This window comes from Mesoplodon densirostris, chromosome 2 (assembly GCF_025265405.1).
Source record: "Mesoplodon densirostris isolate mMesDen1 chromosome 2, mMesDen1 primary haplotype, whole genome shotgun sequence".
Classification (NCBI taxonomy): Eukaryota; Metazoa; Chordata; class Mammalia; order Artiodactyla; family Ziphiidae; genus Mesoplodon; species Mesoplodon densirostris.
In genome coordinates this window covers 117,747,650-117,765,188 of record NC_082662.1, presented here as the reverse complement: position 1 = coordinate 117,765,188, position 17,539 = coordinate 117,747,650, and the positions used below count along the sequence as shown (strand labels likewise).

Here is a 17,539-nt window from a genome sequence, read left to right as displayed (position 1 = left end):
TATGGGGAGGGGGAAGGGTAAGCTGTGACAAAGGAAGAGAGAGGCATGGACATATATACACTACCAAAATTAAGGTAGATAGCTAGTGGGAAGCAGCCGCATAGCACAGGGAGATCAGCTCGGTGCTTTGTGACCGACTGGAGGGGTGGGATAGGGAGGGTTGGAAGGAGGGAGATGCAAGAGGGTAGGGATATGGGAACAGATGTATGTGTATAACTGATTCACTTTGTTATAAAGCAGAAACTAATACACCATTGTGAAGCAATTATACTCCAATAAAGTTGTAAAAAAAAAAAGACAGTCATCTACCACAATGTTCACTGCAGCTCTATTTACAATATCCAGGACATGGAAGCAACCTAAGTGTCCATCGAGAGATGAATGGATAAAGAAGTTGTGGCACATATATACAATGGAATATTACTCAGTCATGAAAAGAAATCAAATTGAGTTATTTGTAGTGAGGTGGATCAACCTAGTGTCTATCATACAATGTGAAGTAGTGAAGTAAGTCAGAAAAGGAAAAACAAGTACCGTATGCTAACACATATATATAGAATCTAAAAAACAAACAAACAAATAGACATGAAGAATCTAGGGGCAAGACAGGAATACAGATGGAGATCTACTAGAGAATGGACTTGAGGACAATGGGAGGGGGAAGGGTAAGCTGGGACCAAGTGAGAGGGTGAAATGTACATATATAAACTACTAAATGTAAAACCGATAGCTAGTGGGAAGAAGCTGCATAGCCCAGGAAGATAAACTCGGTAATTTGAGAACACATAAGGGGTGGGATAGGGAGGGTGGGAGGGAGGGAGATGCAAGAGAGAAGACATATGGGGATATAGGTATATGTATCGCTTATTCACTTTGTTATAATGCAGAAACTAACACACCATTGTAAAGTAACTATACTCCAATAAATATGTTTTTTTATAAAAAGCTAAAAAAAGATTAAAACTCTAGAAATAATCAATAGCAGAATAACTGAGGCAGAAGACTGGATAAGTGGCCTGGAATATAAAATAGTGGAAATAACTACCATAGGGCAGAATAAAGATAGAAGAATGAAAAGATCTGAGGACAGTCCCAGAGATCTCTACGACAACATTAAACACACCAACATTCAAATTATAGGGGATTAATGGGACAACATTAAGTGCACCAGAATTCGAATTATAGAAGAAGAGAAAATAAAGGAACAGAGAAAATATTTGAAGTGAATATAGTTGAAAACTTCCCAAACATGGGAAAGGAAAGAGTCAATCAAGTCCAGGAAGAGCAGATAAATCCACAGGATAAATCCAAGGAGAAACCTGCCAAGACACATATTTTTAAAAACTATCAAAAATTAAATACAGGGCTTCCCTGGTGGCGCAGTGGTTGAGAGTCTGCCTGCTGATGCAGGGGACGTGGGTTCATGCCCAGTCCAGGAAGATCCCACATGCCGCGGAGCGGCTGGGCTCATGAGCCATGGCTGCTGAGCCTGCGCATCTGGAGCCTGTGCTACACAATAGGAGAGCCCACAACAGTGAGAGGCCTGCATACCGCAAAAAAAAAAAAAAAAAAAAAAAAAAAAAAAAAAAAAAATTAAATTAAATTAAATACAAAGAAAAAATATTACAAGCAGCAAGGGAAAAGCAACATATAACATACAAGGGAATCACCATAAGGTTAACAGCTGAGATTTCAGCAGAATCTCTGCAAGCCAGAAAGGAATGGCAGGACATATTTAAGGTGATGAAAGGGAAAAACCTACAATCAGGAATACTCTACACAACAAGGATCTCATTCAGATTCGAAAGAGAAATTAAAATTTACAGACAAAGTAAATCTAAGAGAATACAGCACCACCAAAGCAGCTTTACAACAAATGCTAAAGGCACTTCTCTAGGCTGGAAACACAAGACAAGGAAAAGACCTACAAAAAACAAACACAAAACAATTGAGAAAATAGTAATAAGAACACACATATTGATAATTATGTTAAATGTAAATGGATTAAATGCTCCAAACAAAAGACATAGAATGGCTGAATAGATATAAAAACAGAACCCATATATATGCTGTCTACAAGAGACACACTCCAGACCTAGGGAAACATACAGACTGAAAGTGAGGGGATGAAAGAAGATATTCCATGCAAATGAAAATCAAAAGTGAGCTGGATTGCAATTCTCATATCAGACAAAATAAACTTTAAAATAAAGACTGCAAGATACACCAGAAATACAGCTACACGTGGAACAACTCCTACAGAACACCTACTGAACGCTGGCAGAAGACCTCAGACCTCCCAAAAGGCAAGAAATTCCCCACATACCTGGGTAGGGCAAAGTGGAGAGATTCCCGCACAGAGGATCGGTGCCGACCGGCACTCACCAGCCCAAGAGGCTTGTCTGCTCACCTGCCGGGGCGGGCGGCGCTGGAAGCTGAGGCTCGGGCTTCGGTCAGAGTGCAGGGAGAGGACTGGGGCTGGCAGCGAGAACTCAGCCTGAAGGGGGCTAATGTGCCACAGCTAGCCGGGAGGGAATCTGGGAAAACTCTGGAGCTGCCAAAGAGGCAAGAGAAATTTTCTTCCCTCTTGGTTTCCTGGTGCACGAGGAGAGGGGATTAAGAGTGCTGCTTAAAGGAGCTCCACAGACGGGTGTGAGCTGCGGCTGAAAGCACGGAGCCCAGAAACGGGCGTGGGACGCTGGGGCTGCTGCTGCAACCGCCAAGAGGCCTGTGTGCAAGTGCAAGTCACAGTCCACACTGCCCTTCCAGTAACCTGTGCAGCCCATCACTGCCGGGGTCCCGGGACCCAGGGAGGGATTCCCTGGGAGAACGCATGGTGCGCCTCGGGCTGGTGCAACGACACGCCGGCCTCTGCCGCTGAAGGATCACTCCACACTCCGTGCCCCTCCCTCCCCCCCCAGCCTGAGTGAGCCAGAGTCCCCTAAGCAGCTACTCCTTTAACCCTGTCCTGTCTGAGCAAAGAACAGACGCCTTCCAGTGACCTACATGCAGAGGCAGGGCCAAATCCAAAGCTGAGACCCGGGAGTTGTGAGAACAAAGAAGAGAAAGGGAAATCTCTCCCAGCAGCCTCAGAAGCAGTGGATTAAAGCTCCACAATCAACTTGATGTACCCTGCATCTGTGGAATACATGAATAGACAACAAATCATCCCAAATTGAGGAGCCAGGAGTCAGTGCTGTGCCTCTGAGGTGGGAGAGCCAACTTCACGACACTGGTCCACAAGAGACCTCCCAGCTCCACATAATATCAAACGGCGAAAATCTTCCTGAGATCTCCATCTCAACACCAGCACCCAGCTTCACTCAACGACCAGCAAGCTACAGTGTTGGACACCCTATGCCAAACAACTAGCAAGACAGGAACACAACACCACCCATTAGAAGAGAGGCTGCCTAAAATCATAAAAAGTCTGCAGACACCCCAAAACACACCACCAGACGTGGACCTGTCCACCAGAAAGACAAGATCCAGCCTCATCCACCAAAACACAGGCACTAGTCCCCTCCACCAGGAAGCCTACACAACCCACTAAACCAACCTTAGCCACTGGGGACAGACACCAAAAACAATGGGAACTACGAACCTGCAGCCTGCAAAAAGGAGACCCCAAACACAGTAACATAAGCAAAATGAGAAGACAGAAAAACACACAGCAGGAGAAGGAGAAAGATAAAAACCCACCAGACCTAACAAATGAGGAAGTAATAGGCAGTCTACCTGAAAAAGAATTCAGAATAATGATAGTAAAGGTGATCCAAGATTCTATTTCCAAGATCCAAAATCTTGGAAATAGAATAGACAAAATGCTAGAAACAGTTAACAAGGACCTAGAAGAACTAAAGATGAACCAAGCATCGATTAAAAACACAATAAATGAAATGAAAAATACTCTAGATGGGGTCAATAGCAGAATAACTGAGGCAGAGGAATGGATAAGTGAGGTGGAAGATAAAACAGTGGAAATAACTGCTGTAGAGCAAAATAAAGAAAAAAGAATGAAAAGAACAGAGGACAGTCTCAGAGACTTCTGGGACAACATTAAATGCACCAACATTCGAATTATAGGGGTTCCAGAAGAAGAAGAGAAAAAGAAAGGGACTAAGAAAACATTTGAAGAGATTATAGTTGAAAACTTCCCTAATATGGGAAAGAAAATAGTTAATCAAGTTCAGGAGACACAGAGAGTCTCATACAGAATAAATCCAAGGAGAAATATGCCAAGACACATATTAATCAAACTGTCAAAAATTAAACACAAAGAAATCATATTAAAAGCAGCAAGGCAAAAACAACAACTAACACACAAGGGAATCCCCATCAGGTTAACAGCTGATCTCTCAGCAGAAACTCTACAAGCCAGAAGGGAGTGGCAGGACATAATTAAGGTGATGAAGGAGAAAAACCTGCAACCAAGACTACTCTACCCAGCAAGGATCTCATTCAGATGTGATGGAGAAATGAAAACATTTACAGACAAGCAAAAGCTGAGAGAGTTCAGCACCACCAAACCAGCTTTACAACAAATGCTAAAGGAACTTCTCTAGGCAAGAAACACAACACAAGGAAAAGACCGACAATAGTGAACCCAAAACAATTAAGGAAATGGGAATAGGAACATACATATCAATAATTACCTTAAATGTAAATGGACTAAATGCTCCCACCAAAAGACACAGATTGGCTGAATGGATACAAAAACAAGACCCATATATATGCTGTCTACAAGAGACCCACTTCAGACCTAGAGACACATACAGACTGAAAGTAAGGGGATGGAAAAAGATATTCCATGCAAATGGAAACCAAAAGAAAGCTGGAGTAGCAATTCTCATATCAGACAAAATAGACTTTAAAATAAAGACTACTAGAAGAGACAAAGAAGGACACTACATAATGATCAAGGGATCGATTCAAGAAGATATAACAATTGTAAATATTTATGCACCCTACATAGGAGCACCTCAATACATAAGGCAAATACTAACAGCCATAAAAGGAGAAATCGACAGTAACACAATCATAGTAGGGGACTTTAACACCCCACTTTCACCAATGGACAGATCATCCAAAATGAAAATAAATAAGGAAACACAAGCTTTAAAAGATACATTACACAAGATGGACTGAATTGATATTTATAGCACATTGCATCCAAAAAGAACAGAATACACATTTTTCTCAAGTGCTCATGGAACATTCTCCAGGATAGATCATATCTTGGGTCACAAATCAAGCCTTGCTAAATTTAAGAAAATTGAAATTGTATCAAGTATCTTTTCTGACCACAATGCTATGAGACTAGATATCAATTACAGGAAAACATCTGTAAAAAATACAAACACTTGGAGGCTAAACAATACACTACTTAATAACGAAGTGATCACTGAAGAAATCAAAAGGAAATTAAAAATACCTAGAAACAAATGACAATGGGGACTAGACGACCCAAAACCTATGGGATGCAACAAAAGCAGTTCTAAGAGGGAAGTTTATAGCAATAAAATCCTACCTTAAGAAACAGGAAACATCTCAAATAAATAACCTAACTTTGCACCTAAAGCAATTAGAGAAAAAAGAACAGAAACATCCCAAAGTTAGCAGAAGGAAAGAAATCATAAAAATCAGATTGGAAATAAATGAAAAAGAAATGAAGGAAATGATAGCAAAGAGCAATAAAACTAAAAGCTGGTTCCTTGAGAAGATAAACAAAATTGATCAACCATTAGCCAGACTCATCAAGAAAAAAAGGGAGAAGACTCAAATCAATAGAATTAGAAATGAAAAAGGAGAAGTAACAACTGACACTTCAGAAATACAAAAGATCATGAGAGATTACTACAAGCAACTCTATGCCAATAAAATGGACAACCTGGAAGAAATGGACAAATTCTTAGAAATGCACAACCTGCCAAGACTGACTCAGGAAGAAATAGAAAATATGAACAGACCAATCACAAGCACTGAAATTGAAACTGTGATTAAAAATCTTCCAACAAACAAAACCCCAGGACCAGATGGCTTCACGGGTGAATTCTATCAAGCATTTAGAGAAGAGCTAACACCTATCCTTCTGAAACTCTTCCAAAATATAGCAGAGGAAGGAACACTCCCAAACTCATTCTACGAGGCCACCATCACCTTGATACCAAAACCAGACAAGGATGTCACAGAGAAAGAAAACTACAGGCCAATATCACTGATGAACATAGATCCAAAAATCCTCAACAAACTACTAGCAAGCAGAATCCAACAGCACATTAAAAGGATCATACACCATGATCAAGTGGGGTTTATTCCAGGAATGCAAGCATTCTTCAATATACGTAAATCAATCAATGTGATACACCAGATTAACAAATTGAAGGAGAAAAAACATATGATCATCTCAATAGATGCAGAGAAAGCTTTCGACAAAATTCAACACCCATTTATGATAAAATCCCTGCAGAAAGTAGGCATAGAGGGAACTTTCTTCAACATAATAAAGGCCATATATGACAAACCCTCAGCCAACATTGTCCTCAATGGTGAAAAACTGAAACCATTTCCACTAAGATCAGGAACAAGACAAGGCTTCCCACTCTCACCACTCTTATTTAACCTAGTTTTGGAAGTTTTAGCCACAGCAATCAGAGAAGAAAAGGAAATAAAAGGAATCCAAATTGGAAAAGAAGAAGTAAAGCTGTCACTGTTTGCAGATGACATGATACTATACATAGAGAATCCTAAAGATGCTACCAGAAAACTACTAGAGCTAATCAATGAATTTGGTAAAGTAGCAGGATACAAAATTAATGCACAGAAATCTCTGGCATTTCTATATAGTAATTATGAAAAATCTGAAAGTGAAATCAAGGAAACACTCCCATTTACCATTGCAACAAAAAGAATAAAATATCTAGGAATAAACCTACCTAAGGAGACAAAAGACTTGTATACAGAAAATTATAAGACACTGATGAAAGAAATTAAAGATGATACAAATATATGGACAGATGTATCATATTCTTGGATTGGAAGAATCAACATTGTGAAAATGACTCTACTACCCAAAGCAATCTACAGATTCAATGCAATCCCTATCAAACTACCACTGGCATTTTTCACAAAACTAGAACAAAAAATTTCACAATTTGTATGGAAACACAAAAGACCCCGAATAGCCAAAGCAATCTTGAGAACGAGAAATGGAGCTGGAGGAATCCGGCTCCCTGACTTCAGACTATACTACAAAACTACAGTAATCAAGACAGTATGGTTCTAGCACAAAAACAGAAAAATAGATCAATGGAACAGGATAGAAAGCCCAGAGATAAACCCACGCACATATGGTCACCTTATCTTTGATAAAGGAGGCAGGAGTGTACAGTGGAGCAAGGACAGTCTCTTCAATAAGTGGTGCTGGGAAAACTGGACAGGGACATGTAAAAGTATGAGATTAGATCACTCCCTAACACCATATACAAAAATAAGCTCAAAATGGATTAAAGACCTAAATGTAAGGCCAGACACTATCAAACTCTTAGAGGAAAACATAGGCAGAACACTCTATGACATAAATCACAGCAAGATCCTTTTGGACCCACCTCCTAGAGAAATGGAAATAAAGACAACAATAAACACATGGGACCTAATGAAACTTAAAAGCTTTTGCACAGCAAAGGAAACCATAAACAAGACCAAAAGACAACCCTCAGAATGGGAGAAAATATTTGCAAATGAAGCAACTGACAAAGGATTAATCTCCAAAATTTATAAGCAGCTCATGCAGCTCAATAACAAAAAAACAAACAACCCAATCCAAAAATGGGCAGAAGACCTAAATAGACATTTCTCCACAGAAGATATACAGACTGCCAACAAACACATGAAAGGATGCTCAACATCTTTACTCATTAGAGAAATGCAAATCAAAACTATAATGAGATATCATCTCACACCAGCCAGAATGGGCATCATCAAAAAATCTAGAAATAAGAAATGCTGGAGAGGGTGTGGAAAAAAGGGAGCAATCTTGCACTGCTGGTGGGAATGTCAATTGGTACAGCCACTATGGAGAATGGTATGGAGTTTCCTTAAAAAACTACAATTAGAACTACCATATGACCCAGCAATCCCACTACTGGGCATTTTCTCCACACCCTCTCCCACATTTACTGTGTGTAGATTTTTTGATAATGGCCATTCTGACCAATGTGAGGTGATACCCCACTGTACTTTTAATTTCTTAAATTCCATATGTATGTGTTAGCGTACGGTATTTGTCTTTCTCTTTCTGACTTACTTCACTCTGTATGACAAACTCTAGGTCTATCCACCTCATTACAAATAGCTCAATTTTGTTTCTTTTTATGGCTGAGTAATATTCCATTGTATATATTTGCCACATCTTCTTTATCCATTCATCTGATGATGGACACTTAGGAAGATTGTATGATTTTCTAAGGCTAGAGTAAAGGTTTTAGAATTATGTTATCTCTGAATCATACTACAGGTCTCCCCACAGATAATGGTGAGACTTCTTCTGAGAACATTATGGAGGCAGCAGACATTGAGGCAGAGGTCAAGGGAGCGAATATGTCAGCCCAAGACCTGGCACGCTCTGAGCATGATTTGAGCTTTAGTTAGATTCTTACTCCCAAATTCCCATGCACTCATGACAAGGGAAACCCCAATATGCAGTATCATTCTAAGCCCAAGCCAAAGGCTTCACAATTGATCATGTGCAAATAAAGCTCAACACTTCATTATATATAAGCAAACAGTATTTGTGTCAAGTATACGAGGGGCTGGATAGATGACTTTTCAATTGTTTTTGTTTTTCCAATTCAGATTTTCATAAAATAACTTTGAAGGTAGGTGATTTCTCAAGACTGTCACTCTCATGTGGGTTAAGCAAATGGTTTAATCTTTTTGAAACTCGGTTTCCATAAAATGGCACGATTAGATGAGATGAGCTCTAGAATCACCTCTTGATTTAACACACTAGGTATGAAACTTCTATACAAATAAGAAGACAGAGAAATGGAAACAACTTATACAAATAAAAATAAATTTCTTCAGGTATTGTTGAATTGGGAATTTTCTTATGTCACTAGTCTTCATGCCTCCTGCTTTCCACTCACCCCTGATCAAAGTGCTTGATTTGTTTTTTACTCATTTTTTCAGACCAGTATTATCAACTTTGTACAGAAACACAAACATGATTTCTCTGGGGGCATACACTTTTCTCAAATTCTTTCTGTTGTCAGTTTCAGGATGTCTGAGTCTGATTCCCAGCGACCAATGAAGAGACAAAACCAGAGCATGATCACCGAGTTCGTCCTTATAGGCTTCTCAAACCTGGGGGATCTGCAGATCCTTCTCTTCTTTATCTTCCTCCTGGTCTACCTGACCACTCTGATGGCCAGTGCCACCATCATGACTGTCATTCTTCGGGATCAGGCTTTGCACATCCCTATGTATTTCTTTCTCTTTGTCCTCTCCTGCTCTGAAACCTGCTAAACCTTGGTCATCGTACCAAAAATGCTGACCAATCTGCTTTCCACAACTAGAACTACTTCTTTCCCTGAGTGTGCTGCCAAGCTCTATTTCTTTGTGGGCTTAGCTTGTACCAACTCTTTTCTAATTGTTGTGATGGGCTACCATCACTATGTTGCCATCTGCAACCCTTCTCAACTACACAGTCATCGTCAGCCGATCCACCTGCATACTGCTGGGTTTAGCCTCAAGCTTCTGTAGTTTCCTGATCTCTGTGGTTGTCAACGTCCTGATGCTTACTGTACCCTTCTGTGCCTCCAATCAGATCAACCACTTCTGACATTTCCCCTGTCATAAAACTGGGCTGTGCAGACATCAACCTGAAGGAGATGGTTATCTTCTTACTCAGCATTCTGGTAGTGCTTGTTCCCTTTGTGTTGATCTTCATCTCCTATGTCTTCATTGTTTCCACCATCCTCAAGATCTCTTCAGTGGAAGGACAACATAAGGCCTTTGCCACCTGTGTCTCCCACCTCACAGTGGTTATTGTGCACTATGGCTGTGCTTCCTTTATCTACTTGAGGCCCACATCCCTGTACTTCTCAAATAAGGACCGACTTGGGGCAGTGACCTATATGGTGATCACCCTGCAACTCAAGCCCCTTGTCTACACACTGAGAAATAAAGAAGTGAAGACGGCTCTGAGAAATGTTCTCAGTAGGTACTCATTTCCCAAAACTGCATGAGTGAGTTGATAAGTCAGAGAAGTTATATTCATGAAAGTGTCTGGGGTAGAACTTCAATAAATATACCTACACTCTTTTGTCAAAAAAAAGAAAACAAGAAAATAGGACCTCGGGTTACATTGATTATTTTTATTGGGAAGTCCTTCTTTGTGTTTAGCCTGTATTCACTGTAGAGGTTGTAACATTTGTTCTCCAGAAAGTTATGTGAGTGTGGCAAATTTCAAAGACTCAAGCCATGCTATTTTTGAACATTTAAAATATCAGTTTTCTCTGATCAACACTACAGTGTTACATTATTTTTCTAAGAATGTCCAGCTTGTCCATTCTAAGAATGTCCAGTGAAGGAAACAGTAGGGAATGTTGTTTATGTCTCTGAATGTTTCTATATATCTTTTGAGGTTTAAAATCAATATTTATAGTAAATACATTATTTATAGACAAAAAGAATAATTTGATTATGGATAAATGAGGAGAGAATCAAAGTTCCATGAGGCTGATGGTAGAGGAGAAAACATGGACTCTGGAATCATAAAGACCTAGGTTTGAATATTGATTTGGATCATTTTCCAGCCAAATGCCATGGACCAGACTTAACCTCTCTCATGTTCAGTTATTCTCTATGTATCATGAGACCTTTAACACCTTCTCAGTTGGGCATTGTAAGAACTAAAGGAATTAATAGATGTAAAGCAATTTGGTCCTCTTCTGATAGAAGGCATGAAAAATTATTAGTTTTTTTCCACTTCCCTTCACTTTCCTTTCTTCATTCCATAAACTAGGATTGTACTTAATGCCAGTTTCAGTGTGAAAGTAAGTTGACCATTCAAGAGTTCTGTTTATGCATCTGCTACGATGTGCAAAGCATTAAACTAGGTATTGTAGGAAAAGAGTAATAAAAGTATGGTTGCCTCATTCTTTCATGTCTCACTATAAGAAATAGCCAAATTTTAGTCACCTATAATATATATTATATTTATTTAGCTGAGTTTTGTTTTTGCTGCGAGTTTTGCTAAAGATATGTTTCAATAAGACAACATAATTTTATAAGAAACTAATTTCATAAGTGTTCATTTCTCAGCCTTCCACTTGAGCAACATGTAGTTTAGGAGCTCTTGCTTGGGTGGGTGGGGGGGGGTCATATAACATAGCTTTTTTTAAAAAATAAATTTTATTTATTTATTTATTTTTGGCTGCATTGGGTCTTTGTTGCTCCACATGAGCTTTCTCTAGTTGCGGTGAGCGGGGGCTACTCTTTGTTGTAGTGTGTGGGCTTCTCATTGCAATGGCTTCTCTTGTGCCGAACACAGGATCTAGGTGCACGGGCTTCAGTAGCTGAGGCATACGGGCTTCAGTAGTTGTGGGACACGGGCTCAGTAGTTGTGGCTCACGGGCTCTAGAGTGCAGGATTGGTAGTTGTGGCGCACGGCTTAGTTGCTCCACAGCATGTGGGATCTTCCCAGACCAGGGCTCAAACTTGTGTCCCCTGCATTGGCAGGTGGATTCTTAACCACTGCACCACCAGGGAAGCCCATAAAATAGATTTAAAAATAAGTTTCCTGGCGCTTCCCTGGTGGTGCAGTGGTTGAGAGTCCGCCTGCCGATGCAGGGGACACGGGTTCGTACCCCAGTCTGGAAAGATCCCACATGCCACGGAGCAGCTAGGCCCGTGAGCCATGGCTGCTGAGCCTGCATGTCTGGAGCCTGTGCTCCACAATGGGAGAGGCCACAACAGTGAGAGGCCCACATACCGCAAAAAATAATAATAATAATAATAATGAATAAGTTTCTTAACATATTTCTTGTGTGAGGATGTACAATAACTTAAATCCTGTGAAATGAGACTAAGTAAAACATGGTTTTTAAAAGGATTAAATGAGGAAATGCCTTACAGTATATCTAGCTCATCTTTTTATGACTGGCTTATTTCACTTAGGAAAAGGAGAGTTGTTGTTTGATGCTTACAGAGTTTCAGATTTGCAAGATGAATAAGTTCTATAGATCTGTTTTACAACACTGTGAATATACTTAATACTACTGAACTGCACACATAAAAATGGTTAAGATAAATTTTATGATTAACAAAGCTGAAAATATTGATAGGCATTCATTTCCCACTGAAAACTTTCTCCAAAGCAAGGTCAGTGTGGAGGGATTAATCAAGAGACTCAAGAAATTTTCAGAAACAAACTCCTCAAAATCATTTGCCAGTAATTAGATATCTATATTTGATGTTGAAAATCTGATATTTGCAAATAAGAATGTAGGCTATATGTAATGTTTTCTTCTCTAGTTTACCCCATCCTCTTACATATGGCAACCTTTCCTCTAGCGTAGCCCTAGCTTCCCCCTTCAGCTTCTCTGATGTGGGCAGTAGCTTTTTTTTTTTTTTTAACATCTTTATTGGAGTATAATTGCTTTACAATTGTGTGTTAGTTTCTGCTGTATAAAAAAGTGAATCAGCTATATGTGTACATATATCCCCTTATCCCTACCCTCTTGCATCTCCCCCCCCACCCTCCCTATCCCACCCCTCTATGTGGTCACGGAGCACTGAGCTGATCTCCCTGTGCTATGCAGCTGCTTCCCACTAGCTATCTACATTACATTTGGTAGTGTATATATGTCAGTGCTACTCTTTCACTTCATCCCAGCTTACCTTTCCTCCTCCCCATGTCAAGTCCATTCTCTACATCTGCATCTTTATTCCTGTCCTGCCCCTAGGTTCATCAGAACCATTTTTTTTTAGATTCCATATATATGTGTTGGCATGCAGTATTTTTTTTTCTCTTTCCGACTTACTTCACTCTGTATGATATTGGGCAGTAGCTATTAACCACTACCCCCCACATCTTAGTCTTAGGAGGTTTTTCTGTTTGTTTGTTTGTTTGTTTGTTTAGTGTACTACAGTTTATTCAACTGCTCTCCTAAGGCATGCATTACTTTTAATTAATTTATTTATTTTTGCTGTGTTGGGTCTTCGTTTCTGTGGGAGGGCTTTCTCCAGTTGTGGCAAGCGGGGGCCACTCTTCATCATGGTGCACGGGCCTCTCACTATCGCAGCCTCTCTTTTTGTGGAACACAGGCTCCAGACGCGCAGGCTCAGTAGTTGTGGCTCACGGGGCTAGTTTCTCCGCGGCATGTGGGATCCTCCCAGACCAGGGCCCGAACCCGTGTCCCCTGCATTAGCAGGCAGATTCTCAACCACTGCGCCACCAGGGAAGCCCTAGTCTTAGGAGTTTTATCTACTATTCAATTAATTATGTGATCCACCTATAATCTCAGTAGACTACATCAGCATAGCTATTTCAATCTCTTTTATCCATTTATATTAAGCACTAAAATATGACTTCTCATCCCCAGGGTCTTTTCTATCCTTTTTAAAAGCTAAAAAGTTTTACTTTCATCTGCATCTTACACAAAACTATACAAAACTGCGGTTGTTTATGTCACAACTTTATACAATAGCTATAAAGTTCTGTGCAGTTTGAACATAAAACTACCAAACTTTCCTGCCACTCACCGTGCACAAAGATATTTTTCTTCTTGAATGTTATGGAAAAATACATTTACTTACAAGATAAAAGGAGATTGCTTAAATGCTGAGAGCACAAACATTCAAGACTGTATTCTAAAAACTCCAAGTAAAACTCAATATTCCTGAAAGATGCACTAACAATTATTCTATCCTTATGTGTATTTCCCTGAAACCTCTAGAGTAATATACACTGAACGTTGAGAAGGCTGTTCCTACCCTAGAAAAGAGGCAAATGATTATTTCATGTTTTATTCTAATATTTAGAGAATTGTAAGTTTGTGTTAATATAGTACTTTTATAAAATTTACAATTATTATTAAATTACTTAAGTAATTAGTAAAATGTAATAAATGAATCTGTTAAGAAAAAAATAATACGAGCAGTGATATCATGGCTTATATAGCATAAAATTATAACTAGATAAATAAAATTAAGCACCATTTACTCTGTCATAATAATCCTGTTTCAAGTGAACATAGAACTCAGTTTGTGAAGCCCAGACAATGAACTAGCTGGGAGTCAGGATTCTTCTTTCTTCCAGCAAAAATGACTGCATTTAAATATTAATTCTTGAGGAGGCGTTCAAGATGGCAGAGGAGTAAGACATGGAGATCACCTTCCTCCCCACAAATACATCTACATGTGGAACAACTCCTACTGAACACTGGCAGAAGACCTAAGACTTCCCAAAAGGCAAGAGACTCCCCACGTACCTGGGTAAGGTAAAAGAAAAAAGAGAAAACAGAGACAAAAGAATAGGGATGGGACCTGCACCTCTGGGAGGGAGCCGTGAAGGAGGAAAGGTGTCCACACACTAGGAAGCCCCTTGGTGGGCGGAGACTGTGGGTGGCGGAGGGGTGACGCTTCTGAGCAATGGCGGAGAGCACAGCCACAGGGGTGCAGAGGGCAAATCAGAGAGATTCCCGCACAGAGGATAGGTGCCGACCAGCACTCACCAGCCTGAGAGGCTTGTCTGCTCACCCGCAGGGATGGGTGGGGGCTGGGAGCTGAGGCTCAGGCTTCGGAGGTCAGATCCCAGGGAGAGGACTGGGGTTGGCTGCATGAATACAGCCTGAAGGGGGCTAGTGAGCTACAGCTAGCCGGGAGGAAGTCCGGGAAAATCTCTGGACCTGCCCAAGAGACAAGAGACCATTGTTTCTGGGTGAGTGAGGAGAGGGGATTCAGAGCACCGCCTAACTGAGCTCCAGAGACGGAAGCAAGGCGCGGCTATCAGCACGGACAACAAAGACATGCATGAAATGCTAAGGCTGCTGCTGCAGCCACCAAGAAGTCTCTGTGCAAGCACAGGTCACTATCCACACCTCCCCTCCCGGGAGCCTGTGCAGCCCACCACTGCCAGTGTCCCGTGATACAAGGACAACTTCCCCCGGAGAACACACGGCGCGCCTCAGACTGGTGCAAAGTCATGTCGGCCTCTGCCGCTGCAGGCTTGCCCCGCATTCCATAACCCTCCGTCTCCCGGTCCTGAGTGAGCCAGAGACCACTAATCAGCTGCTACTTTAACAGCATCCTGTCTGAGTTAAGAATAGACGCCCTTAAGGCGGAGCCAAATCCACAGCTGAACCCCAGGAGCTGTGCAAACAACGAAGAGAAAGGGAAATTCCTCCCAGAAGCCTCAGGAGCAGTGGATTAAATCTCCACAATCAGCTTGATGTACCGGCGTCTCTGGAATACCACAACAGACAATGAATCATCCCAAAACTGAGGTGGTGGACTTTGGGAGCAACTGTAGACTTGGAGTTTGCTTTCTGCAACTGATTTGTTTCTGGTTTTATGTTTATCATAGATTAGTATTTAGAGTGTATTATCATTGGTAGATTTGTTTATTGATTTGGTTGCTCTCTTTTTTTTTAATATATATAGTTTTTTTTTTCCTTTTTCCCTTTTTGTGAGTGTGTATGTGTGTGCCTCTTTGTGTAATTTTGTTTGTATAGCTTTGCTTTTACCATTTGTCCTAGAGTTCTGTGTGTCCGTTTTTGTTTGTTTGTTTTTTTAGTATAGTTTTTAGTGTTTGTTATCATTGGTGGATTTGATTTTTCTTTGTTTGCTCTCTTCTTTCTTTCTTTTCTTGTTTTACTTTAAAACTTTTTTTATTTTTAATAATTTTCTTTTATCTTTTATTTTAATGACTCTATTTTATTTTATTTTACTTGATTCTTTCTTTCTTTCTTTCTTTCTTTTTTCTCCCTTTTCTTCTGAGCCATATGGCTGACAGTGTCTGGGGATCCAGCCAGGTGTCAAGCCTGTGCATTTGAGGTGGCAGAGCCGAGTTCAGGACACTGGTCCACCAGAGACCTCCTGGCTCCACATAATATCAACTGAAAAGCTCTCCCAGAGATCTCCATCTCAACACTAAGATCCAGCTCTACTCAACAACCAGCAAGTTCAAGTGCTGGACACACCATGCCAAAAAACTAACAAGACAGGAACACAACACGACCCATTAGCAGAGAGGCTTCCTAAAATCATAATAAGGTCACAGACAGCCCCAAATACACCACTGGATGTGGTCCTGCCCACCAGAAAGACAAGGTCCAGCCTCATCCACCAGAACACAGGCACTAGTCCCCTCCACTAGGAAGCCTACAAAACCCACTGAACCAACCTTAGTCACTGGGGGCAGACACCAAGAACAATGGTAACTACAAACATGCAGCCAGCAAAAAGGAGACCCCAAACACAGTAAGTTAAGCAAAATGAAAAGACAGAGAAACACACAGCAGATTAAGGAGCAAGGCAAAAAAAACACCAGAAGAAACAAATGAAGAGGAAATAGGCAGTCTACCTAAAATAATTCAGAGTAATGGTAGTAAAGATGATCCAAAATCTTGGAAGTAGAATGGAGAAAATAAAAGAAACTATTAATAAGGACCTAGAAGGAGTAAAGAGCAACCAAACAATGATGATCAACACAATAAATGAAATTAAATATTCTCTAGGAGGAATCAATAGCAGAAAGACTGAGGAAGAAAATGGATGTGACCTGGAAAATAAAATAGTGGAAATAACTACCATAGAGCAGAATAAAGTAAAAAGAATGAAAACAAATGAGGACAGTCTCTGAGACTTCTGGGACAACATTACATGCAACAACATTCAAATTACAGAGGTCCCAGAAGAAGAAGAGAAAAAGAAAGTGATGGAGAAAATTTTTGAAGAGACTATAGTTGAAAACTTCCCTAATATGGGAAAGGAAATATTCAATCAACTCCATGAAGAGCAGAGACTCCCGTACAGGATAAATCCAAGGAGAAACATGCCAAGACACATATTAAGCAAACTATCCAAAATTAAATACAAACAAAAAATATTAAAAGCAGTAAGGGAAAAACATCAAATAACATACAAGGGAATCCCCATAAGGTTAACAGCTGATCTTTCAGCAGAAATTCTGCAGGCCAGAAGGGAGGGGCAGGATATATATATATATATATATATATATTGTGTGTGTGTGTGTGTGTGTGTGGTACACGGGCCTCTCACTGTTGTGGTCTCTCCCGTTGCAGAGCACAGCCTCCAGATGTGCAAGCTCAGCAGCCATGGTTAACGGGCATAGCCACTCCATGGCATGTGGGATCTTCCCGGACTGGGGCACGAACCCGTGTCCCCTGCATCGGCAGGCAGACTCTCAACCACTGCACCACCAGAAAAGCCTGGAGCAGGATATATTTAAAGTGATTAAAGGGAAAAACATACAACCAAGATTACCTTATCCACCAAGGATCTCATTCAGATT

The 17,539-nt window shown here is 40.5% G+C and overlaps 1 protein-coding gene across 1 annotated transcript; it reads left to right on the top strand.

Annotated features, from left to right (window-relative positions):
* The first annotated feature begins 9,306 nt into the window (after window positions 1-9,306).
* LOC132503694 (olfactory receptor 10T2) lies at window positions 9,307-10,247 on the top strand. The gene is given in 3 exon segments (XM_060120381.1): window positions 9,307-9,693; window positions 9,695-9,837; window positions 9,839-10,247. Coding segments are annotated over 3 exon segments (939 nt in total).
* The last annotated feature ends 7,292 nt before the right edge of the window (window positions 10,248-17,539 follow it).